Genomic DNA, 26,154 nt, shown 5'->3' with positions numbered 1-26,154 from the left:
GTTTGCATTACAAGCTGACGGGAATGCATTGTTCCCAACTGTTCTCAACTCCTTGCCCTGTAGTCTTACTTTCTTGTCCTTCTCAGATCCATCAGTGAGCAGGACGCCCTTGTGTTGCATGTGTCGATACAGGAAGCGCTGTAGAGCCGACATCTCACACTTGATCACATACTCAACCTGAAACAGTCAGTCCAGGTTACTGAGTGTTGTATACTGCTCACAGCCGTGCTACATGGCTAGGGCACCAGGGATGTAGGGTAACAAACACAGAACCATCAGGTATTACAAGTCGAAGAAACATGGGATTACTTTTTACAATGAACTTATATTTCTTCCAACAATGACAGTCATTTATTCCTGTGGTTATCTGAAGACAAATGCAAATATTACACATCACAAGATATTCAGGCATGTCACTACACTGTTTTCATCTATGAATAGAAGAAACAAGGGTGTACGTACTGACTGAAAAATAGTTTAGGGACCGTTCATAATTTATGGCTTGGGCGAGAGAGAGACCCATTTTGTTCTGGGGAGCTGGGGGTGGGGGTGTCATTGATTTTGTACATGACATGCAAGGGGGTCACTTATTATGTACATGAATTGGGGGAGTCCATTCACATTGTACATGCTTCTCCATAAAAATCATCACCACCACCCCTAGCCATAAATAGTGAACGGTCCCTTAACCAGCCCAGAAGGAACAACTTTGATGAGTGACTTGAAAGAGTACAACCGTGCCCCACCTCTCAGGTGGGTTTTAGTGGTCAGTATGAGAACAATGTTTACCTTCTCAGGTAGCTGAGACTCCACCTCCTTCTTCAGCCGTCTCAAGAGGAAGGGTCGAAGCACCTTGTGGAGACGTCGGATAATCAGCAGGGTCTCTTCCTGGTTCAACTCAACCTGACCACACAAAGCCACACACATGTAAAAGAAGCTTGCCCAGGAAATGGGTATTGCAAGTATTAAGTGTTATTTTCAACTTAATCCCTTAAACAACCTGAATCAAAATTTTGAACAACAAGGTGATGTCCTTTGAACAGTAAATGAGTGAGATAGGCTTCAAGCCTCATTTAGCATTGAACTGAAAAGGAAATCCAAGGTCACATATACACTATAATTATTGGTGATGGGTCACTGAAAGCAAAATAAAAACAGCTCAATTAAAAATTCATACTGAAAAATGCCATGTAAACAATCATTACTGAGCTTATTCAATTCATATCACGGTTGGTCAGCTTAATGTGTGAAAGCCCAAAGTGAGGCCCAAGATGTTTACCACTTTGGAGAAACTCCACACCAGGTATAGTTTTTGAAATCAAAGATAATGATAAGTCCAGAATACAGCATCCTGACATGAATGAGGCAAGCAGGTCTGCCCAGCAGCTTCCAGAGTTGTTACAGATGTTATCTAGATTTTAATACACACCTTCTCTCCCGTCATGGCGAAAGGAGCATTGAACCACTGCTCGAATGTGGCACAGGACTTGAAGATGGATGGCAAGAGGAAGTTCAGGAGGGCCCACAACTCTGGCAATTTGTTCTGTGGAGACGAACACAATCAAAATTACAAGTACAACACAATATCAACTGCAATAGTTTATTAGAATGCACTGATCCAAGTTCTGTCCAAAATGTTGTTGAGTATTACAAGCATATGACAAAGAAAACCTCATACCATTGTGTTTGGTTTCAAGTGACATTTACAGTCATCAAACCTATGTTTGGAATGTACAAATGGAAACAGATTTATCCCAACGACAATCTTTGATGTTATTTGCTGTCCTCCTCCTGCAAGGGGTTATGGCTGACCTGGAGTGGGGTTCCGGTGAGCAGCAGTCTGTGGGGGGCAATGTAGTGGGTGTTGAGGACCTGGGTCAGCTTGCAGTGGTGGTTCTTCATACGATGACCTTCATCGATGATCATGTACCGCCAGCGTAACTACAACCAGGAGAGAGTCAGGCAATGCTGTTAAACATCGGAGTATATAAGATACCGAAGCCTTAGCTTCGATCACTATAATTGATAAATGACCACTGATTAATGTGGTGTACAAATATACAGCTACGTCGCCTGTTGTAACAACTGCAGGTTTTTAAGCTTACATTATAAATGCATTGAGATAAACAGGACCATAACATGAAATCCTCTTCTTGTTCATAAGCATTTTAGTGAAATACTGCCAATTCATAACTCAGACCCTGAGCACGCAATGCTTGTTTTATGAAACTGGAATGTGATACTCTCTGATCAGTCACAATGTCTGATTCCACAACATGGTCTTGTTTCTGCAGTGATTATCTCCCTTACCTTGGACAGAATGGCCTTGTCTTTGATGATGTACTCGTATGTTGTCAGGAGCACATTAAACTTGCCTCCCTTCAACTGTGGGGCGATGTTTCTCCTAACCAGTGGTGAACCCTTGTATGGGATCTTAATAACAGAGGGGGCCCACTTCTCAAACTCTATGATCCAGTTGGACAATGTTCTGCAGAAAAGATAAAAAGATACAGTACAATTTCCATTACAGATTCTATCAAATCCTGCACACCTTTGATAACCTTCAAAGTACAAAACATATGACTTCTTTGGAAACAAGATAGGTTATAAATGTCATCAAATTAATTACTGAATCACAAAGACCAAGGATTCAAGAAGTGGTATTTTCTTAGTTTTTGTTTGTTGTTTCGCCACCCTCAGCAATATTCCAGCTATATGGCGGCAGCGGTATTTTCACATCACTAGATCAAGGATGAATCAGTCAAACACAGTGGCATACTTACGACAATGGCACAATGATAAGGAATGGCCCGTTTACTCTCTTTTTCTCCATGAGGTATGTAATCAGACCAATGGTCTGAATGGTCTTTCCTAGACCCATCTCATCAGCAAGGATACCATTCAGGTGATTGTTGTATAGGGAGACAAGCCATTCTAGACCCTTCACCTGTGAAAGGAAAAGTATAATATACATTACAACATGTCACTAGAAAGGAGAGACTTCAGCTGAGATGATGACCTTCTACAGGGACAGGTATTTTAGTGCAAATCTTGAATGACTCCAAACATACAGAACTTATCCAATGTATGTCTACATTCATCAAGAGTGAGTGAGTTAGGTTTAATGCTGCTTTTAGCTATGTTCCAGCAATATCATAGCAGGGGATCTTCAAATGATCTTCACACATTGTACCCAATTGAACACAGGTCTTTGGCATGAAGAATGAATGCTTTAACCATGAGTGAGTGAGTATGGTTTTATGCCGCTTTTAGCAATATTCCAGCAATATCACAGCGGGGGACACCAGAAATGGGTTTCATACATTGTACCCACGTGGGGAATTGAACCTGGGTCTTTGGCGTAACGAGCGAACGCTTCAACCACTAGGCTACCCCACCGGCCGCTTTAACAGTGAGGCTACCCTGCCTCCTTCATCAAGAGATTTATGCCATGACCCAATCTTTTAGTAATGATTATCACATGCTTATATCAATTTCCTGTTGATATGTTAACATGGCTTGAAACTGATTTTACTTAAATTATTACTACATTAACACTTCTATCACAGGGTACAAAGGAAATAAACACTGAACATATGGAAGTAGGTTAATCCTAAAAGTTTCATCTAGTCATTTTCATCTGTGAACATTTTTCCACAATTGATCATAGAAAATCAAGCCAACACAGGTCAGTAATAACGCGACTAGATAGAGTCAACCAACCTGGTACTCCTTCAGGGTTCCGTTGACCAAGATGGACGCCTGTTCGAACACCTTTTCTCTGACAGTGTGAGCAACGCCATAGTAGTTTTCTAGATTCTTGTACTCATCATCCTCATCCTTAGTAGACGCTTGTCTGAAAGAACATGTCAATGTAAGAAGTAAGTTCCCATTGTATTTGTGGACTTTTTAACCTACAAAAGTTGTGACTACAAATGCACCATGCAGTGTGTTTCAAAGATTTATCAGTGTACAAGTTCTGCACATTAGCAGCAGTGCGACTGACAACTCCACATTCTTGACTACAGAAACACTGCTGTAAACCCACTGTATAATCTTGTTGGCAGTCTCCTCGTCTAGATTTTCTGGGCTTGTCGCTATAGTACCAGGTCTATTCTCAGTCAATATGGAAGGCTGTGGAAGTGGCTCATCGGCTTCAGAGTCCTGAAACATAACACAAACGTACAATAAACAACAAAAATAACAAGTGTTTGCCACTGATATGGCAATGTCCCCAGCCGCTAAAGAATGTAATATCAATATTTACTACTTTATATTTTAAAAGGTCACCCAAATAACCAAACCTGAAGAGGTTTTCAATTCTTCGAAGAGAGTCGTCCTTGGGGTACATATTATGCATTTTCCACGCTGAAAATGTCCTGTGACAGTTGTATCAATGTTTTTGAATAAAAGATTGTACAATAAATAAACTTTTATTTTATTATCACCCCCCCACCTCGTGGAGTTACCTCCCGTTAGCATGCGCACCAACTGGAGTAATCACCTAGGCCGTATCATCATTCCTTCTGCTGAATAAATCAGTGAACAGAATTGCGGGAGGCGGGAGGCCCTACCCCAGGGCGACTCTCTTGAAGAATTGAAAACCTCTTCAGGTTTGGTTAATTCTTCTTCATAGAGATCGTCCTTGGGGTACATATTATGCATAAACACAGACTCCCAAAGACCCGAGAGGCCAGGGAGGAGGAATTCTGTCCAAGCACATACAAATAGCTATCGTCAATTGAATAATGTAACAGGCGCCATAACACTCACCTGTCACATGTCCCAGTTTTAAGCTTCCTTGAGAGGCATTGTGGGAGGAGAACTGACAGGGAGGATTGCACTCAAAGAGCGACCTCAGAGGTTCGCATAGTAATTCGCACATGGTGCGAAATGTAAACAAAGCCCCACCCACCTTGTGTCGATTAGTGAGCACCGTAGGGGGGAATGTCAAAACGCTCACAACCGACCTAAATACTCCGTAGAGGATCGAAATGAGGTTATTTAGCTCCCAGAAGCGGACATGTCAATAAAACTCAGTATTGACCAGCAGCGTCAACAAAAAACCAATGAACCAAGACTCACTCGGTCAGGGTGGCAGGACACTGTCCACTGGAGAGAACAGAGCGGCCAAAGCTTCGCCGCGATTACGGGAATGTGTATCGAGCTGATAATGCCGAATAAACGTGCTAGGCCGGCTCCAAATAGCGGCAGAGCAGATCTCTTCAATGGGGAGTGCCGATGCAAAAGCTTTTGATGCGGCTACTGCCCTGACCGAGTGAGCCTTCAACCCCTCAGGGGGAGGCTTGCCCTTAGCCTGATAAGCGGCACAAATACCACGAAACTAGCCAGCGAGACAAAGTCTGCTTGCTTTCGCCCGGCACACCAGCCTTCCCGCCACCGTAACAACAGAACAGCTGGGTACCCGTCACGGATTCCCTGCGTTAGTTTGATATAGACCTTTGAGTGTCTTCGGGACATCCAGCGGGTGAGTGCTTTCGTTGCAGAGGTCCCGATGTGGAAGGCTGGGTAAGAGTGGGAAGTTCGATAGGAGCTGTCACATGGAAGCGTGATCGACCTTCGGGTGATGCGTATCCGGGAGGCGAATACTGACCACGATCAGTGTGAAACACAGTCAGCGCCCGGGTCGGGACGACATAGCATGTAAATCGCCGACCCTACGCCCAGATGTTACCGCCACCAGAAAAACAGCCTTCCAAGTTAACAACTGAATGGAAATAGCCGATAGGTGTGAGAAAGTGGGACGGACAGCCAATCGAGCACAATTGACAAATCCCAAGGTGGACTGGTTAAGCCTGACAGCAGGTCGAACCCGATCAGCGCCAGCTAAAAGCGCTGTGCGAGAGGTGCTGCCCCAGAAGAGCACCATCGACAGGGGTGTGAAAAGTGGAAATAGCGGTGGAGTAGCCACGAATGGTCGAAGCCGCCAGGCCTTCTTCAAAAGCGGGCTTGCAAAAACTCAATACTGGGACTAAATCCGCCCAGAAAAGGGATCTGCAATCCCCTATCTGAACACCAGCGGCATAGCGGGACCACCTATCCTCATACTGAGCGTTTGTCGAATCCGCCTCGAAGCCAGAATTGTGTCTGCAACTGCTGCAGGAATTCCGGCGTGCCTCGAGGCTAGACCTGACAGAGGCCAAGCCACCCACTGAATCCTTGGATTGGGGTGGGGCTCCGTTCTGAGTGAGAATGTCCGTCGTAAAGGGTAATAGAACAGGAGGCTGAGCCAGAAACCTGAGAATTACGGAAACCAGCTCTGTGACGGCCAAAGCGGTGCCAGTAGCACAAGCAGCCGAGCTGGCTGGGTGGACAGCTGTGAAAGGACCGCGGGGAATGAGTGGTAGTAGCGGCGGGAGCGCCAGAGCACTTTGCCCGTCAATCCAGCAGGAAGGCGTGGCGGCCAGCGCCCTCAGGTCCGGTATTTCGAGAGCAGAACACGGGTGTCTGATTCGTCCCGCCCGGGCGCAAACAGATCCACCTGGAGCGACCCGGTACAACTGGGAGATAACTCTGAATATCTGCCTGTCGAGCATCCACTCGTGCGGGGCCAGGATCCGGCGAGAGAGAGCGTCTGCTCGCACGTTCTCCAGCCCCGGGAGATAAACAGGGAGTACCTGACAATCGCACTGGTCGCACCAGAGGAGAAAGTCCCATGTCTCCCGGAGGAGCGCTCGGGACACCGTGCCGCCTTGCTTCAGGATGTACGACATGGCCGTCTGGTTGTCCAACTGAAGACGAACCACCTGGCCCTGGACATGCTCTCGGAAGCGCTCGAAAACCAACCGCACAGCTCTCAGTTCCAACACGTTGATGTGAAGGTGGGCTTCGGCTTCGGACCAGAGTCCGGACACCGACAGACTGCCCAGAACACCCCCCCAGCCCGTGAGGGACGCATCGGTCTGAACTGTAAGAGCTGGCGTCGGGATTTCCAAGGGGATCCCCCTGGTGAGATTCCCGACATTGGTCCACCACTGAAGGTGAGGTGTCAACCACCCGGGGACTGTGAGACTCCGCTCCAGGTCCTCCGAGTGAGCCCACAGACTCGCCAAAGCTTGCTGTATAGGGCGCATCCTCAACCGCGCCCGCCACACTACAGAGATCGTCGCCGCCATATGGCCCAGTAGACGGAGCCAAGTCCGTGCTGGTGCCTGGGGCTGGGAGAGGAACGAAGACACCATCTCCCGTACTCTGGTGACCCGGTCGGGCGACAAGGAAACGAGATCCTTGTGTGTTTGGAACCTCGCCCCGAGAAAAACCAAGTCCTGGGTGGGTACCAGGTCGGATTTCTTGAGGTTGATGATCCACCCCAGTCGAACTAGAATGTCTATCACCGTCTATCACCGTGTGAGTAGCATCTAGGCTCGCTGGCTGTGTTAGTGCGCCGAGCAACCAGTCGTCGAGGTAAGGGTAACAACGCCTTCCTTGCGGCGGCGGCGAGGAGTAGCGGGACTAACATGAGCTTGGTGAACACCCTTGGGGCAGTGGATATGCGAAGGGAGCACCGTGAATTGGTAACACATCCCGTCGTAAAGAGAACCGAAGGTACTGCTTGAGCGATGGATGTATGGGCACATGCTGAATCACATCATCCTTGAGGTCGATTGGCGTGAGCCAATCGCCGGGCTGAACAGAGGAGATCACCGGCGCAGTGTCTCCATCTTGAAGGATGGAACTTCGAGCATCGCGATTCAACCCCTTGAGGTTGAGAATGGGGCCGGAACCGCCGTCTTTCTTGGGGACGAGGAAGTGCGTGGAGTAAAATCCGCCTGTTCCTCTCCCGGTGGTATCGCTTCGATTGCGGACTTGTCCAGCAAAGCCTGAACCGTCGGCGCAAATATGTCCGCCCTTGCCTGACATGGCGGCACGGAGTGCGGCGTATGCGGTGAAGTCGGGCGGACCTCGCTTCCACAGTGGTAAATGGCCTACACTGGCGGTGGACAGCACCCAAGTGTTGTTTGTAGCCTTCTCCCACTCCGGCAGGAATAGAGAGAGCGGCCTCCCACTGGGGCGTTGGGTAAGAAGCGGCGTCGCGTGGTCCCGAGTAGCGGAGCTGACTGGGAATGACACCGGCTGGGTCTACAGCCTGATGGGTTAGCGGGAGGTCGGGGCAGACCTCCAGCGCCCTTGAAAGGCTGGGAGCTAGTCGAAGAGGACTGCTCTTTGCCCTTACCCTTGGCGGACCCGGTTCCTCCGCCTACCCCTGCCAGCGGCGAAGCCAGCCAGCGGACTTCGGGTGTAGGCTGCACCCGCGGAGGAAGGTGGAAGCGGGGCCAGCTGGGCGAAGCCCCGCGGGTGCTCCAACAAGGCCTTAGAGTCCTTGAAGGAGGTAGCTGCAGCGGCAGCCTCCCGTATGACCTGCTGGGCCCCAGGAAACAACGTCGCTCCCAGACGGTAGGGAAGGGCCAGCAAGGTCTGCTGTGTAGCTGCCGAGTACCGAGACGTCGACAGCCACAGCTTGCGCATCCCCATGACTGCGCACATCACCGTCGACGCAGCTGACCGCAAGGAGTCGCGCGCGAGGTGTGCCTGAACTTCGGATAACTGACGGAGTAGCACGACATGCGGAGAAACGTCTCCAGCATGCCCCTCCGCCTCCAGGGCCGACCTCTGTATCGAGGAGAGGTAGGCCTCATGGACCACGACCCGCACCTGCTGCATGGCGTTCCGGTAGACCTCCTCGTAGGTCCGATATGCATGCTGCAGAAGCGCCAGCGAGAGCAAGCGGTGGTGTTAACGCCCTTGCCGAGCAGCGGGCTGCTCGGAGGAAGCGAGCCTCCCCAAAGGCGACCCGAAGTAAACACGCACTCATCCACCACTGGAACAGCGAACAGGGAATCCTCCCCAGCTGGTACCTCGGACAAGCTCAGGCAAGTCGAAGCGGGCCGAGACCCAGACAGGAGGGATCAACCACGTCCTGGACCAGCGATGGTAGAATCACGGGCAGCGTCTGTGTAGGCTGCCGAGGGCAAGCGCCTCGCCTGGCAGGCGGAACTCAGAGCGAGTCTGTGCGGCTGGCAGGCACAGCGGCCTGGGGTAGGAACTTCGGCAATGCGTTGCGGACCTCCCGCAAAGCCGGCCAAAAGCGGAAGGCACCCTCCTGCTCCTCTACCTCCCCAGTATCCATGGACTCGGCGCCCGAGCCCGAGTCGAGGCTGGAGTCTCCTCTCGCGAAGGGACCCGAACCCGACCGGTGGGCGGCCTAGCACCAGGCACAGAAGAGAGGGAGGAGCAGACAGAAGCCCCAGCGTCAGCACCTGCCATCTCGCACACGGACCCGGTCCCGAGGCGCTGGAGGCAGACCAGGCAGAACTGGTGCCTCCCCGCTCTCATGGGGGCGGGGCGGCGCAGGGACGGAACCCCAGGAATCCTCAGCGGACCCTGCGCCAACTCCGAGAGGGGGGACTGGGAGCGAAGCCTCCCCTCCCGGGGCAGCCGAGGCGTCGGACCCGAAGCCAGAGGCAGCGGATCTACAGGCGCCTCAAGGCCGAGGGGATCGAGCGGGCTCGGCGATCCCACCCCAGACTCTCCGCCCCCGCACGCTCAGAGTGGGCGAGGAACTCCTGCGGGAGCCCTCAACCGACTCATGAGCGAGGGACCTCGCCGAGTCCGCGTGCTGCTGGAACATCTGCGTAATTAGCGACATGTCAAAACCGCTACTAGGAGCGTGAGAAGGCGACTGGCTGCGTGACTTTTTGCCTTGCCTACGAGGCTTTTTGGCTTTGGACGGGGGGACCTGGGTCAGTTCCCCTCCCGCCTCCCGCATTTCTCTATAAAAGAGAAAATCCGCCGCCCTTCTCTTCTGGGCCCGGGGGGAAAACCCCATACATATCTCACATGTTTCTGAGATATGGTCCGTTTTTTCCAGACACACAATGCATTTGTCATGGCGGTCAGCCCTGGGAATGCTCTGCCCACAGACCGAACAGGAGGAAAACGCCTGAAAGCAAACACGCAAGCATGTAGCTAACAGCGGACCAGCAGCTAATAGACACGTATAAAACATTGAAAAATACGTGAAGGCTACCACGGGAAGAAATAGTTGGTTCAATACGCAATATTACAACCATGTGGCACGCTAAACTTCCCGCCATGGCAGAGCAACATGTGCGTAAACCACGGGAAAGTTAAGCGTAAAATAATAATACAAAGTCACAATTATGAAACAACCGACCCGCGAAAGCTTTACTGCTTCCTTAGCAAGGACAAGATAAAGACCATACATACAGGTGGTGTCTCAGACATAATTCTCTTGAGTTCTCTTGGAGAGTACAGCTGCTCTACACATCGTCCTCACACGTGTAGTGACAGCAGAAGGAATGATGATCACGGGCCTAGGTGATTACCCAGTTGGTGCGCATGCGCGCCACGCGGAGGTAACTCCAAAAACGAGGTGGGGGCATAATATGTATAATAAATAAAAATGTTTATTTATTGTACAATCTTTTTTATTCAAAAACATTGATACAACTGTCACAGGACATTTTCAGCAGTGGAAAATGCATAATATGTACCCCAAGGAAAAGGTATATGAGGGATCGATCTCTATGAAGTCCCCTGGACTCTACACAGAAGAATGCTTTGAAAAGTATTCAACGACACAACATTATATGGGAGGACACAGTAACAGGGGTCGTTGACACTGAGCACTGAGTGGAATCATCAAGCATGGTCCTCATACGTTAAGGATTCTTAGCCATATTCAATTCCTGGCAGCAGAAAGATGCCTCTGTGTAAAGTTAATCAAGATGGTGCTTCAAACCCTTAGTCCCTTGTACATGTGGGCCTGTCAGGGATAAACTTTTCAAGTTGCTGCTACAAGTGAAGTTCTACCAGTGGCAAAACAATAAATGGTGGTAAAGAGCTGAGAAAAAGGCAACTTATTCTTTGACTATCAGTTTTATTAGTTTGAGCAATATTCTAGCAATATCATGGCATATGTTACATTTGACCACTTTCTAAATGGCATTGTGTATTTCATCACGGCAGGGGACACCGCAGATAGGCTTCACACAATTGTACCCATGTAGGGATTCGAACCGGGGTCTTCGGGGTAACGGACAAATGCCTTAACCACTAGGCAACCCCACCATCCCACATGGCAGAAGTTGAGAGATGAAGTCCACTTACCCAGGGTGCAGTTCTAGCCAAGAATCAAGCTGTCCAGCAGTAGGAGCATCCTCCCCACTCAACACCTTCCCAGTAGCCGTCTCCTTCACAGTTGCATGGATCTCGCTCATGTTAGAGCTCTCGTCCAGGCCCTGCAATGCGGAGAACCATTACATACTGCATTTCAAATATGCTCATCACTATGGGTTTCTCCATTTTACAACTGAATGCATTCCAGATTTTATCGCAAAATTTGAAACTGATACACTTTCAAGAATCACTTCCGCAGATATGCCATGAAAATTCAGACTAAAAATGAGTTACTGCAATTTTTAAAATCTTGTACAACTGTTAAACCTCGAAATGCTGTAATTATTTAACAACACACGAAGAAACTTCATGCATCACACGTTGCATCTGACTATATCTAAGAAAGTCACATCTCAAAAGTCAAATGATCTACATGATAAAATGCAGTAGAATCAAGCATAACAGCTTCATTGTGACTTGCTGAGGCAAGAATGTGAAACAAGCTATAATATGGCTTTCATATCCTCTACCTGTGATGTTTCAACTTCTACGTCTAATTCTACTTCAATGTAAATCTTAGTTTATTAACTACTACCATAGCAAATGATAACTGAAGCAAAAAAATGTACAAGTAGTAAAATATACTTGTTCAGTAGTAAGAGGCTGATGTAAAAAGCACCAACTCTAGGCTGTACTCCTGTGCCTAAAGTCATTATAGGGTTAGATTCCAGCAACAGAAATATTAGACTGATAACTTAGAAACAGTTCTGTACAAGCTATGCAGCTGGTATTGGAGATACTGATATTGAATTTAACAAAGATACATTCCCCCAAAACTCATCCTCTTCACAAAGCCAGCTAATATAATCATGAACATCATTAAGCACCATTACTTCTTTAGGGGCCATGCAGCTCCAGTTTCTGATACTGATGTAGAAATTAATTTAAATATATTCCCGAAAAAATCTTTCACAAAGCCGGGCAATATCAACATGAACTTTACAAAGTACAATTTGTCTCGTTCAGGAAACCCCAACCAAAGTATCACCTATTTTGAAATGTACATTTTTCACAGAAAAACAAGAGATACCAGAACTATGAAAAAGTATAGAAAGAAGACTAAGGACTCGATATTGTTCTAAGGTTTAGCTAAAGTCGTAAGATCAGATTAAACAAATGATAAAGCAGTGGCATTATCCACACCAAATTTGACTTTAACCAGAGAGATAGCTGGTAGGGTGAACTAGACGAGAGTTGTTAAGTTTTAGCAGAGTCAGAATGAGTGAAACAGATTCTCCCTGGCATCAAGGTTACTTGTGAGAAACTATATTGATCAATGGCTTCATACAATTCAAATCATTAAAGACAAGTAAGTATGATTTCCATGTGTGCCCTGCAGGCAATGTGAACTGACCATGCTATTACAAAATACGGTTGATCTACATCCCATTGAAGTAACTGTTGTCAGAATATTGTCCCATCACAGGAGATTAAGTATAATACCAGTCAGCTCTTGATTACAGATTCTATTCAGCTACATGTCTTCGCTATACATATTTAATCCACCTTATCAGACTTTTTTTCAATCTCAAAAAGGTAAGAGAACGAATGAACATATAAGAGAATGTATGAACATACAACAGAACGCATGAACATACAAACACGGGTAGCCACTACTGGCCATATCCATCTCATTTCAGACAAGCTGTTCATTCAGAATACTAGATTTGGAAATGAAATAACTAGTGCATTTCAATTTTCACTTGTCTTGGACTTCCATTATGTTCAACATTGTAATGAGATTCAAATCACCATTGTCTGGTGTCCTAGCCCAGTGAAGTGTTCCTTAAAAAGTATAAACACTGTTTAAAGATTTCTTAATGTTCACATCTTTGTCAGTTAAAGAAACGCAATACAATGTACATACCGCAACTAGATTATCATTTGGGTTTCAGACTTATTTTATGGCGCGTTCAGAAACATCTATCAAACAAAAAGACAAACACTCACAGATGTCATTAGCCATCTACAAATTCTTATCTGGCTTTTTAACCCCATAATATCCTATTTCCTTCGACATCTGTACAGTAACACCTACAGCCATACAATCAGCTATTTCATACCTGCACAATACAACGTATAATAATGCTTGAGGAGCTTGTATCACTGAACAGTGAAAATGTTCTTGACTAAATTCTAGACAGCTGTTAATTATGTAACATGTCTCATTCATAAGTGTTATTAGAAATAGACCCATTAAGTTCAGTTTTTCATTCGCAGAAAGCTTGTTCATATTACATTGTCACCAGACTGTGATATTAATGTAGCAATGACATGCAGTCCCAGTTTGAGTAAATGCCGATGGGTCACCATGCTGATAGCATGTCCCATTGAGGTGGCAAACATTTCATGATAGATGACAAATGATTGATGATCATATGAACATTAAAGATCAGATTTCTGGAGTTACAACCATGCCAGATAAAGCATAATATTCATCCACAGAATTCCTGGCATTCAAAGACATTTCCCAACAACGCTGAATTAGGACAATGAAGGATAAATCTGTCCTCTCAATGCACAACAGTTGCAGTGAAGCGTACCACAACTCCAATGGATCACAAAAAGTACACACACAAAATGGACTCGATACACAAAATGACATACTGCCACAAACATTTTAGCAGGAAGATCAAATCTATCACTTCCTACACCGGAATATAGATGGCAATTCAAATTACTTTCTGTAATAAGCAACAGAAAAGGGTTGAGCATAATACTGGTACAATATACAAAATTCTGGATTAATGAATAAACTGAGCATGACATAGGTGGAATTAACATTGCAGCTGCTATTCTGGAGCTAAGGATTAGTAAAGCATGTAGATACACATCCTCGAATCCTGTGGCATTTCATCTCCTTCAAGTTCTGATTTCAACTGTACTTCCACTGAAATTAATCCACTGATGTTTTGGATGAAAAAAAACAAAAAAGAAAGCCAGAAGCAGGGCTAAAGATGCTCCGAACTTACTGCATGACTTTTATACTTTCAATCTGATAAATCGTTCACAAGACAAGGCACTGCCCAAACCCTGTAGACAACCATATTAGCCTTGAGTACTTGCTTGTTGGTAAGTGGATTTACAGAGCCAAAATAATGTATTTTCTTTATTAGGAATTTCACATTACAAATTTTAGGACAAATGTCTTTTTAACATCCATATATTTGGGATGTGTCAAACCTTGCAGACTGTTAAATTCAGATAATTTGAGCACATGGAATTTATAAAACCTACCAAAGTGTCCAGAATTCAAATTTTCTTAAAGAACAGAAAGAATTTCGACCTAACTGGTTTGACCACAAACAATCAGTTTCCAAATATTCAAACGGTTTCATGACATTTATTTGGAATCCACAGAGCAGTAAATGTTTGAATAAGGACAGCATGGTCCTAACAGTAATAACTGATACTGTGTCAGTGGAGACAGTTCTACGTCAGAGAATGGATATAAAATAGCCGCGGTAGTTCGAGGATGCTCGATACAATGCTACACTTACCCCCTTCCTTAAGGGCATCGCCACTCTGCCCTTCCTGGAAAGTTTTAACCATAAGTCAATAATCAACCAAGGTGCCTCAACGGCACTTACTTTATCTTAGTTTTAACATACATCGGGTGCTTCTTAGTCTGTTATAATACTGGTTGTATTTTTCTTGTATCTGAGTGTTTGTTCGCATAGTTTTGTTTCCATGGTACTGCCCATGTTAATGGAACACCACATGAATAAAATGGTGTTGAAATGAATTAATCTGGATATCATTTCCAGTACAAAATACTGCACAAGATATTCCCTAAATCCTGAATTGCTATCCATTACTTCGTCATCCATTACCACACTCATTGCACCCGTGATATTAACGTCAGTAATATTTCTATGGAACTGAACTCAATTTAGATTCATGATCAGCTGAGGAGTAAGGTTGAACACCACTGCTGGGTTCATGTGGTTGTCCTTGCTGACTTCTTTACCTTGGGAACCTTGGGCCTCTTCTTCTTCTTCTTCCTGTGCCTCTTCTTCTTGCGGATATCTTCCTTGTGTTCATGGACCAGTTTCATGAGATTGTCAATGTACTCGTCAGTCTGGTGGAGCAGGTAGGCCAAGCGCCTGTCTTTCTTTTGATCAATCAGCTTACGGTAACCCTCTTCATCTTCAGCCTAGGAGGAAGACAGGAAGAATGAAATATGGTTCACTGTCAAACAATCATCAAAGGCAAACTAGTGGTCGATGGTATGAACATAATCTGGATTGGTTGTATTGTTTGGTGTCACTGCTTTCATTCCAATGATAACACATCAACTGAAGAAGGGGTAACACAAATTGTATTGTACAAGTGTTGGAAAACAAATCCAACCCAGTTTAAAGCCAACCCATTATCCTTCATGGGGTATACCACACTTTTAAGCCTTAGAAATTCATTTCTACAACCTTTAAGAAGTATTAGCCTCTATACTCATTCTCATAGAAAGTTTTGACTATATAATTATAAGCAATGCTCATCATCAACTGACCATGAGACGTCTCATACGCTCTTTCTCTATTCTCTCCTGCTCCTTCTTCTGTTCCCTCTCAGTGTTGGCATGGTACGTCATCACTGCTTTGTTCAGCTTGCTGATCTTGGCTGTTACATTCCTGTGGAACTCCTTGAAGTCCTTGGCATGCTGGAGCACTGCGTTCAGATATTCCTGAAAACAACAGAACTAGGGAGTCAGTATAAGCCCTGGGACGATTGCACAGACTCACAGAGCAAGTGAGTGAGTTTAGTTTTACGCCGCTTTTAGCAATATTCCACCAATATCACAGCGGTGGACAAAAGAAATGGGCCTCACACATGGTACCCATGTGGGGAATCGAACCTGGGTCTTCGGCATGACGTGCAAACGCTTTAACCACTAGGCTACCCCACTGTCCCAGATTCACAGACATCCTTCTTGTGTATATGCCTAAATACCTACACGAACCCATTTTGAAGAAACCTTTACTTAAAATCAGTTTAGGAAAACTGTTACACCTGAATAAAGCAGGGTTCAAACTGTCAGAAATACTAACATGTATTTATCAAGTGGGTAAAACAGAATCATTGTGGTTTGTAGTCTGTAAAAAGGTAAGAAACTGCAAAACATTCTTAAAACTTTCATCTTCAAAACAGACCCAAAACAATTGGCAATTCACAATTATTGCCTTTCATATCTCAAACACAGAAGAAAAAGCATTTCATCTACACAGTTGATCATCATGAGGTCATCAGAACGTGTTCTTCTCCTACCTGATGTTTCTGCCTCTTCTTCCTCTCCTGTTCCACCTTCTGTTGTTTCTCCAGCTTCTCGGTGATACGTGCTTCTCTGAGTGACTGTCGCTTGCTGCGCTTGTATGCCTTGGTGTTGAGGGCTGTCTCTAGAGTGGTGTCTCGTCTCATGCAGGACACTACATCAGTTCTCAGCTGTGAGGTATTCAAATACATATGTACAGATTGTAAAAAGCAATTGACTACAAGAAAATTGCAAGCAGAAAAGTCATTAGGAAAATATTCTCGAAACTAGTAAGAGCCAGATGCCTAATCATACACCTAGTGGTAAGACTGTGGAATAATGGAGTGACTAAACGACTATTTTACCTCTGCTCAAAAGACAGAACAGACTATGACATGGGCTTTGGACAAGTGGGTAATTCGAGACAAAAGCCAGATCGACATTTTGGTTGTATTGAACAATATTTCAGTTATGTCAACGCATGTCAGACCAATGTGAGTGTGATGCTGGATGTGACTGTTTATTATGTTGGAAACTTACTGTCAAATCAAAGAGCATATTTGTGGAGACTTTGGAATTAGATCCTGTCACCTGTAGACCCCTGCAGCTAAGGGACACAACTCTGAACATCAGGCAGTTTCAACTCATCTGTCAATAGCACTCACCCCTCAAAGGGTGCTGACTGATCTTGACAAGCATAACAAATTCTGTAAATATTTAATCCCTTTAGCTTCAACAAAGTTAATCTCTAACTAGTTTTTTACACAGCACAAAAGCATGTGCTGAAAATAACACAATGTAACCTACAATTTATTTATTAGAAAATTCGACTAGTACCTGTCTTTGGAAGTTGAGAAGTCTGAGCGCCCGGAGCTCTATCATAGCCTTGCATCTCATGTCTTCAGGCATGGTGGCCGGCATCTTGCTGAGTTCCTGGATCCGAGATCCAATCCGAGCAGCAAGTCTGAAGTGAGATGAAAGACAAATTTTCACCATCACTTACCTGCAATGCTTCTACACATTTCCTGATACTGCTTTACAATATTCCAGCAATATCACGACAGGGGACTCCAGAAATGGGCTTTAGAAACTATACTCGAGTAGAATCGAACCCAGCTTTCAGTGTGACAAGTAAATGCTTAACGATTAGACAACCTCACCGCCCCAAACACAGCATAAAACCGAGTTCATTTCAGAGCACAGTAAGCTGTAACTAGAATGATAACCTGCTACAGTTGGATGAAATGTTTCAAAACAAATTTATTTAATATTGTAAACACTACACATACTTAAAACAACCATTTCTCATCATGCAAGCATGTTGCTTTGTTTACAATGGACAGAAGCAATGTGAATCAGTGTCTATAACAAGTGGTCGAAATTAAGGTTGCCCAGGAGTTCATGAGGATTGTTCCCATGGCACCAGAAATGGCATTTGATCTGAGAACCATGGCATGTGAATCTTATCTCTGCAAATGCAAGGTTTATGTTAATGACCCCTTTAAAGCTTAACATCATATTTGGCAATTGGCTCTGACCTGTTTTCTCTCTCATTCAGCATCTCAATAGGATCCAATCCCTGTGGTTTAGCCACCGGTGCAATACGGTTCTGCTTCTGCTGAAGGGCCATCATAGCTTGCACTGAAGGTGGAGGGGGCTGACTAGGCTGGGTGGGTCTGGGTGTTGGAGCTCCACTGTCAGGTGTTGATGCTGGGACCTGGGCTCCATTAGACATTATCGCTGAGGGCGGGGCAGTACTTGACATTGTCCTCATCTGCATCTGCGGCGGCTGCTGTGATGGGTCAGATGACTGTTGAGACTGCTGTTGCTGCTGCTGTTGTTGTTGCTGCTGCTGATGTTGCATCCTCATCTGCTGCATCTGGTGAGGATCTGCTGTTATAGGAAAAGCTTAATAAATATCTACATCCTAGCTTAGTTATTTCTGATGCAAATATTTTTTCAGTTTGAGCAACAGCTTCAATATGGTTACAAGAGTTAAACATTTTCATGAAACTCTTCCAACAACTCATGCCAACAACAGGAAAACACATCCCACCTAGCCCACTCCCTAGAGCAAGTTTCAATCTTCCAAAAGCCAGCACACCCACCCGTTTACAAAGCGAGGATTTTGCTGTCCAGGACAGTTTACAATATTCTCAGACTGGCTCAGGTTTTTTACCTGGTCTAGGAAATGGTCCCAGTGGCCTCTTACCCTCCACAGCTAACCGGAGTGTGTCCGGGATGATCTGGTTGCGAGCTAGTAACTTGTAGGCCATGATCTGTGCTCGCAACTGATGGAGCTGTGCGGAGCTGAAGGCGGTGGGGCGGGGTCCTCCAGGGGGCATCTGTCCCGGGGGCATTCCTTGTGGGGCACTGCCTGGAAAAGAATATCAAATTGACATTTTTTATACAACATTGTAAATGCTAATCATGCAATTTTCTGATTAAAATTGATACTTTATACTTATCCGACTCATGCTAATAATGCTTGTCTCCTAGCTCTTGCAAATGATAGTGGAACACCTTAAAGTTCCCTTTTAACAGTTTTTAAAGTTCTGCTCCAGAAAGGGAGCACGAGCACTTATTTCAGTCTATGTCAAACTTGTTGCCATGGAAATGCCAAAAATATTTTATTCAGAAATCCAAAACTACCAAAAGGCACAAGTACACCACCAGATCTATGTATGTGCCAAGTTTGGTGAAGAAACATTCAACGGTTTTAGAGTTCTGCTAGGGAAAAGTGCACTACCACTAATTTCTGTTTTAGTCAAACTTGTTGCCATGGAAAAGCCAAAAATATTTTATTCAGAATTCCAAAAGGAACAAAACTGTGTCCAAAAGGAACCAGTACACCACCAGACCAATCTATGTCAAGTTTGGTGAAGAAATAGTGACCACGGTTTGAACGGTTTTGGGAGTTCTGCCTCGGAAAAGAGCACTACCACCAATTTCAGGCTAAGTCAAACTTGTTGCCATGGAAATGCCAAAAATATTTTATTCAGAAATCCAAAACTACCAAAAGGCACCAGTACACCACCAGATCTATGTATGTGCCAAGTTTGGTGAAGAAATAGTGAACGGTTTTAGAGTTCTGCTCCGGAAAAGACAAATGTGCACGCACGGACGGACGGAGTCCATTTTAATACACCAATAAATAAAAAACACCAATGCCTGAAGTAAAGATCAAGTCAACTTTGAATAAAGAAGGAAATCAGTTCTTACCTTGGATCTTACCTTGACCTTGATTCCCCTCCATGTTGTGGGGTGGCATGTTTGGTCCCATCCCCATGTTCCCTGAAACAGGTCCCATAGGCCCAGGGCCAGAGTTCATACCAGGGCCAGCCATTGTTGTGTTCATGGCACCACCACTACCGCTAGTATTGGGTACTGTGGGGCCGCCCATGTTGGATGATGGTTGCGACATCGATGTACTACTTGTTGGCACATTGGGATTGTTCATGTTCGGGAGGCATGTTCATACCAGGTGCCCCCATTGGCCCGTCATTGGGACCTCCCATGTTCTGTGAGGCCATATTGCCCTGCATGTTGGGACCTGGACCACCCATTCCTCCATGGGGCATGCCTCCAGGTCCTTGCATACCTGGAGGACCTCCGGGCATACCTTGCTGAGGGCCACCATTCATGCCCTGTTGAGATCCTCCATTCATGTTCTGCCCTCCACCCATTCCTTGCTGTGGGCCACCAGGCATTCCCTGTTGAGGCCCACCCATCCCGGGACTGAGATCCACCCATCCCTTGTTGGGAAGCACCCATTCCTGGTTGTGGCCCACCCATACCTGGCATTGGACCACCCATTCCCTGAGGACCTTGGTGCATTCCTGGCATTGGCCCTTGCATTCCCTGTGACTGTGGCCCCATGGTCATTCCATGCGGAGGGGTGCCAGCCATTCCCGGCCCACCTGGTCCCCCTTGCATGCCATGTGGTCCAGGCCCTCCTGGCATGTTTTTGGCTCTGTTTGCCATGACCATCAGTTGATCATATCTTGGGTCTCCTTGCATCCCTTTCTCTTCCATCTGGCTAATAGCCTATGAACAACAAGGCATCAACTTTCCATCATCTGGTATACATTTAAGCCAGAGATACAATGTTCCATTCCATACTTCACATACTTAATTGACCTCTGGAAATATTACCTATCATATTATATTACCTATAGGAACTATGTAGGAACAATGACTTTCCTGAAAAGTTGGCAGCTGAAAATATGACCTCAAGCTTCCATTTGTGAATCTAAAAACAACTCACGCAATTCTCCAACAATATTACTTTTCAAAATCATATAAATAACAAACATGCATCTCTCCTTGAGGAAAAGTGCCTGGCGATGTATGAACCTGTTAAAACAATCATATTTTTGGCTTGCCCAAGAGGCGTAATTCTTCATAGGAGAGGACTCCATAATATATAATTTATTATCATTATTATCATATCTTAATGTATGCAATAACAATAAAAATGCAAATTTGACGCAAAAGGTAACAAAAGCATTAGGTTACCATGGTTACCTTCTGCAACATCTGCACATTGTCTTGAGGGTAAGATGGGGTAGGCCCTGGGGGTGGTGTATTCATCATGTTGCTGTCGTCCCCAGATGCCATACTGGCTGCCACTCACGTGTGTGAGTTACTTCCCTTCCCCTTCCCCAAAGCCTGAAATACAAATACACTTAACATTATAAAACCTCTTAATTTGGTTAGATTTTTAACCATGACAATATGGTGTTGTAGCCATTGAGTAACTATTCATCGTGTTTGTGTTTAAATTGACAAAAGTCATTATGCATGATACAAGAACGGTACATAGAAGCACTACCCTTCACTTTCAAACATCTTTAACTTTCTTCTTGTGTAATACCTTTAATCCTTTATATTAATCAAATGACAATAAATGTTTATAATACATAGAATACCACACAAGTTCTTGTTAAATACCAATATTACGAGCAAAAGCTAGGTCAGACACAATGGCAAGTTTACGAGTTTTGTGAAATTAGTTTATAACGAAAATGAGTGTTGCATGACAAGGCTTATTTGATTTAAGAACTCAAACTGCGGAACATCTGTGTATGACACACGCCAACTATGTGTGTTGTATGAATTATGTGCCTTACCATCTGTTCGTTTAGCACATGGGCAACAAATGTCAGACTGTAAATTCAATTCAATGTGGGTTTTAGGCTGAATATCAGCCTCTAAGCAGATCTACAAGGCATGGGTCAGTACTTCTGCTGGATTAGAGGCATTTTCATGATTCAATCAGCTTTTGATCGGACAATCTTGTATATAACATAATCAACAGCAGTTAAGCCACAATATGAATCTCATTAATCAATCGATGTTCCACAAAATGAAGATATCTGTGGGTATGGGCACTGTACTGAATCACCATGAGCAAATCCATACTTCTTGGCTAAATGGTTGAATGATAACAGAAACATGACAAAGCAATGTACTGACTGACTGAGTTTGGTTTTACGCCGCTTTTAGCAATATTCCAGCAACATCACGGCGGTCAAAGCAATGTACACTAAAGCTGCAGGGAGTGACCAGGCTGTTTGTCACTGAGCTGTGCAGGCTGTCAGGTAGTGGTAAAGCTTCTAGAAGTAGAACATGGAAATGCTGAACTTCAAAGGTGCTTAAATATTCACTTGTCCAAGACCATATAAACTCTTTGTCTTAAATCGGCCTATATGGAGGCAATGATTTCTAATCGTAAAAATATGTTTTCAGAATATTTTCCAGCATGTGTACTGAGTTTTATGGTATTCTCACTTTAACTAATTTCAACAAGAGGAACGAAACTTTCCTATCACAAATAACCATGTTTTGAAAAAATGTTGAAAGACGTAGCAGTCCACTGGCCTGAATTTGCATCTTACCTTAATTCTAATCATATTTAAACATATTTTTGGGGTTAATATTACATGGAGGTTTATTAGCTAATCTTACAAGGCCAAACAGAAACAACAGACTCAGGCTTCAGACAAGGAGCTAAAGCCACAGACTGAGTATATGATTATTATTATCAATGAACAAAAAGAAATCATGAAAGTGCTCTTAATCACTGACAAGAGGAATATCTAGGCAACACACAAACATTGGAGATGGCTTGTTTTCTGGATAAATTAGGTTGAAAGTTAGGGATATTCATAACATCATCTAATACAATAAATTTAAACAAACCTGTAGAGGTTTTCAATTCTTTGAAGAGAGTCGTCCTTGGGGTACATATATGCATTTTCTGAGGCTGAAAATGTCCTGTGACAGTTGCATCAATGTTTTAATAAAAATATTGTACAATAAATAAAATCTTTTTTTTTTTCTATTATACGGCCCCCATCACGTGGAGTTACCTCCCTGCTACGCATGCGCAGCCAACCAGGTAAGCACCCAGGCCAGTATCATTCCTTCTGCTGAATAAATCAGTGAACAGAATTGCGGGGAGGTGGGCGGCCCTACCCCAAGGATGACTCTCTTCAAAGAATTGAAAACCTCTACAGGTTTAGCTAATTCTTTTTCATAGAGATCGTCCTTGGGGTACATATATGCATTAACTCAGATTCCCAAAGACCGGAGGCTAGGGAGGAGGGAATTCTGTCAAAGTACACATGAATAGCGATCGTTAGGGAAGAATGAAACAGACACCACAACACTCACCTGTCATGTGTCCCGAAGCTTCCGCGAGAGGCATGATGGGAGGGCAACCGACAGGGAGGAAAGTACTGATACCCACCCAACCTCACAGGTTAAGCAAAGCAATTCGCACATAGTGCAAAGTGAAAAAACCCCGACCACATCGTGAATCTATTATAAGAGCACCGTTAGGGGGAAACCTAACTCACAACCGACCATAATCTCCTGAGAGAATCGAAAGGAGTTAAATATGATAACAGCGAATATATCAATGATACACAATTGAAAGCAGTGTCAACTGTCCAGATAACCAAGACTCACTCGGTCAGGGTGGCAGGACACTGTCCACTGGAGAGAACAGAACGGCCAAAATGTGCACGATCATGTGAATGTGTATCGAGCTGATAGTGCCTGATAAAAGTGCTAGCCTTTCTTCAAATAGCGGCAGAGCATATCTCTTCAATGGGCAGTGCTGATGCAAAGGCCTTTGACGTGGCCACTGCCCTGACCGAGTGAGCCTTCATCCCCTCAGGGGGAGGCTTGCCTATAGCCTGATAAGCAGCACAAATGGCCGATACAAGCCAGTGTGATAGGGTCTGTTTGCTAGCCGGCATGCCAGCCTTCCCGCCACTGTAACAGCAGAACAGATGTGTACCCGTACGGATCCCTTGTGTCCGTTTGAAATGGACCTTGAGAGTCTTATGGACATCCAACGGGTGAGTGCTCGTTGCAGAGGTCCCCGATGTGGAAGGCTGGGTAAGAGTAGGAAGTTCGATAGGAGCTGTCACATGGAAAGCGTGATCGATCTTCGAACGGTAAGTATCCGGGAGGCAAATACTGACACGATCTGGATGAAATACAGTCAGCGCCGGATCTGCCAACATAGCATGTAATTCGCCGACCCTTTGCCCAGATGTTACTGCAACCAGAAATACAGCCTTCCATGTTAACAGCTAAATGGAAATAGCCGATACACGTGAGAACGTAGGACCGGACAGCCAATCTAGCACGATTGACAAATCCCAAGGTGGGCTGGTTCGCCTGACAGCAGGTCGAACCCGATCCACGCCAGCTAAAATGCACTGCATCAGAGGGTGCTGCCCCAGGAGCAGCATCGACAGGGGTGTGGAAAGTGGAAATAGGGGTGGAGTAGCCACGAATGGTCGAAGCCGCAAAGCCTTCTTCCAAACGAGCTTGCAAAAACTCCAATATTCGGACTAAATCCGCAGAAAAGGGATCTGCAACCCCCCTTTCTGAACACCAGCGCGCATAGCGGGACCACCTATCCTCATATTGAACGTTTGTCGAATCCCGCCTCGAAGCCAGAATTGTGTCTGCAACTGCTGCAGGAATTCCGCGTGCTTCGAGGCAGGACCTGACAGAGGCCAAGCCACCTACTGAATCCTTGGATTGGGGTATGGCGTGCCGTTCTGAGTGAGAATGTCCGGTCGCAAAGGTAATAGAACAGGAGGCTGAGCCAGAAACCTGAGATTTACCGGAAACCAGCTCTGTGATGGCCAAAGCGGTGCCAGTAGCACAAGTAGCCGAGCTGGCTGGGTGGACAGCTGGGAGAGGACCCGGGGAATGAGTGGTAGAGGCGGGAACGACCACAGCACCTTGCCCGTCCAATCCAGCAGGAAGGCGTCGAAAGCCAACGCCCTCTGGTCCGGTATTCGAGAGCAGAACACGGGTATCTGATTCGTCCCGCCGGACGCAAACAGATCCACCTGGAACGATCCGTACAACTGGGAGATAACTCTGAATATCTGCTGGTTGAGCATCCACTCGTGAGGGGCCAGGATCCGGCGAGAGAGAGCGTCTGCTCGCACGTTCCCCAGCCCCGGGAGATAAACAGGAAGCACCTGACAGTCGCACCAGAGTAGAAATTCCTACGTCTCCCGAAGGAGCTCTAGGTACACCGTGTCGCCTTGCTTCACGATGTATGTCATGGCTGTACGGTTGTCCAACTGAAGACAAACCACCTGGCCCTGAACATGCTCCCAGAAGCACTCGAAAACCAACCGCACAGCTCTCAGTTCAAACACGTTGATGTGAAGGCGGGCTTCGGCTTCGGACCAGAGTCCGGACACCGACAGACTGCCCAGAACACCCCCCCCCAGCCCGTGAGGGACGCATCAGTTTGAACTGTAAGAGCTGGCGTCAGGATTTCCAAAGGGATCCTCTTGGAGAGATTCCTGACATTGGTCCACCACTGAAGGTGAGGAGACAACCACGCAGGGACTGTGAGACACTGCTCCAGATCCTCCAAGTGAGCCCACAGACTCGCCAAAGCTTGCTGTATAGGGCGCATCCTCAAACACGCCAGCCACACGACAGAGATAGTTGCCGCCATATGACCCAGTAGATGGAGCCAAGTCCATGCTGGTGCCTGGGGCTGGGAGAGGAACGAAGATACCATCTCCCGTACTCTGGTGACCCAGTCGGGCGACAAAGAGACAAGACCCTTGTCAGTTGTGAACCTCGCACCGAGAAAATCCAAGTTTTGGGTGGGTACCAGGTCGGATTTCTTGAGGTTGATGATCCAGCCAAGTAGAACTAGAATGTCTATCACCATGTGGGTAGAATCTAGGCTCGCTGGCTGAGTTAGAGCACTGAGCAACCAGTCGTCTAGGTAAGGGTAACAACGCCTTCCTTGCGACCTTGAGAGGGTAGCCGGCACTAACATGAGCTTGGTGAACACCCTGGGGGCAGTGGATATGCCGAAGGTAACGCCATGAATTGGTAATACATCCCGTCTTAAGAGAACAGGAGGTACTGCTTGAACGGTGGATGAATTGGCACATGTAGACACGCATCCTCTAGGTCGATTGCCATAAGCCAATCGCCGGGCTGAACAGAGGAGATCACCGAGCAAAGTGTCTCCATCTTGAAGGATGGAACCTCTAGCATGGGATTCAACCCCTTGAGGTTGAGAATGGGACGGAACTAGCCGTTCTTCTTCGGAACGAGGAAGTACGTGGAATAAAACCCCGCCTGTTCCTCGCCAGATGGTATGCGCTCTATAGCGGACT

General features: G+C 45.8%; 1 protein-coding gene across 1 annotated transcript in view; it reads right to left on the bottom strand.

The window, feature by feature from the left end:
• Positions 1-26,154, bottom strand: part of LOC124291565 (transcription activator BRG1-like) — a 39,281-nt gene that overhangs the window by 8,180 nt on the left and 4,947 nt on the right. Inside the window, 21 exon segments of the mRNA XM_046728585.1 lie at positions 70-177; positions 790-903; positions 1,430-1,543; positions 1,813-1,941; positions 2,311-2,488; positions 2,784-2,947; positions 3,724-3,856; positions 4,049-4,164; positions 9,563-9,791; positions 11,152-11,277; positions 14,720-14,754; positions 15,191-15,376; positions 15,731-15,904; positions 16,486-16,659; positions 17,306-17,432; positions 18,007-18,361; positions 18,648-18,845; positions 19,691-19,946; positions 19,948-20,006; positions 20,008-20,515; positions 20,996-21,139. Coding sequence (XP_046584541.1) covers positions 70-177; positions 790-903; positions 1,430-1,543; positions 1,813-1,941; positions 2,311-2,488; positions 2,784-2,947; positions 3,724-3,856; positions 4,049-4,164; positions 9,563-9,791; positions 11,152-11,277; positions 14,720-14,754; positions 15,191-15,376; positions 15,731-15,904; positions 16,486-16,659; positions 17,306-17,432; positions 18,007-18,361; positions 18,648-18,845; positions 19,691-19,946; positions 19,948-20,006; positions 20,008-20,515; positions 20,996-21,088 — 3,576 coding nt within the window. The 5' untranslated portion in view covers positions 21,089-21,139.

The sequence above is a fragment of the Haliotis rubra genome, unplaced genomic scaffold, assembly GCF_003918875.1.
Source record: "Haliotis rubra isolate DU_JTF1 unplaced genomic scaffold, ASM391887v1 Scf497, whole genome shotgun sequence".
Lineage (NCBI taxonomy): Eukaryota > Metazoa > Mollusca > Gastropoda > Lepetellida > Haliotidae > Haliotis > Haliotis rubra.
Note: the sequence above shows the minus strand (reverse complement) of the source record. Positions and strands in the feature narration are given on the sequence as shown.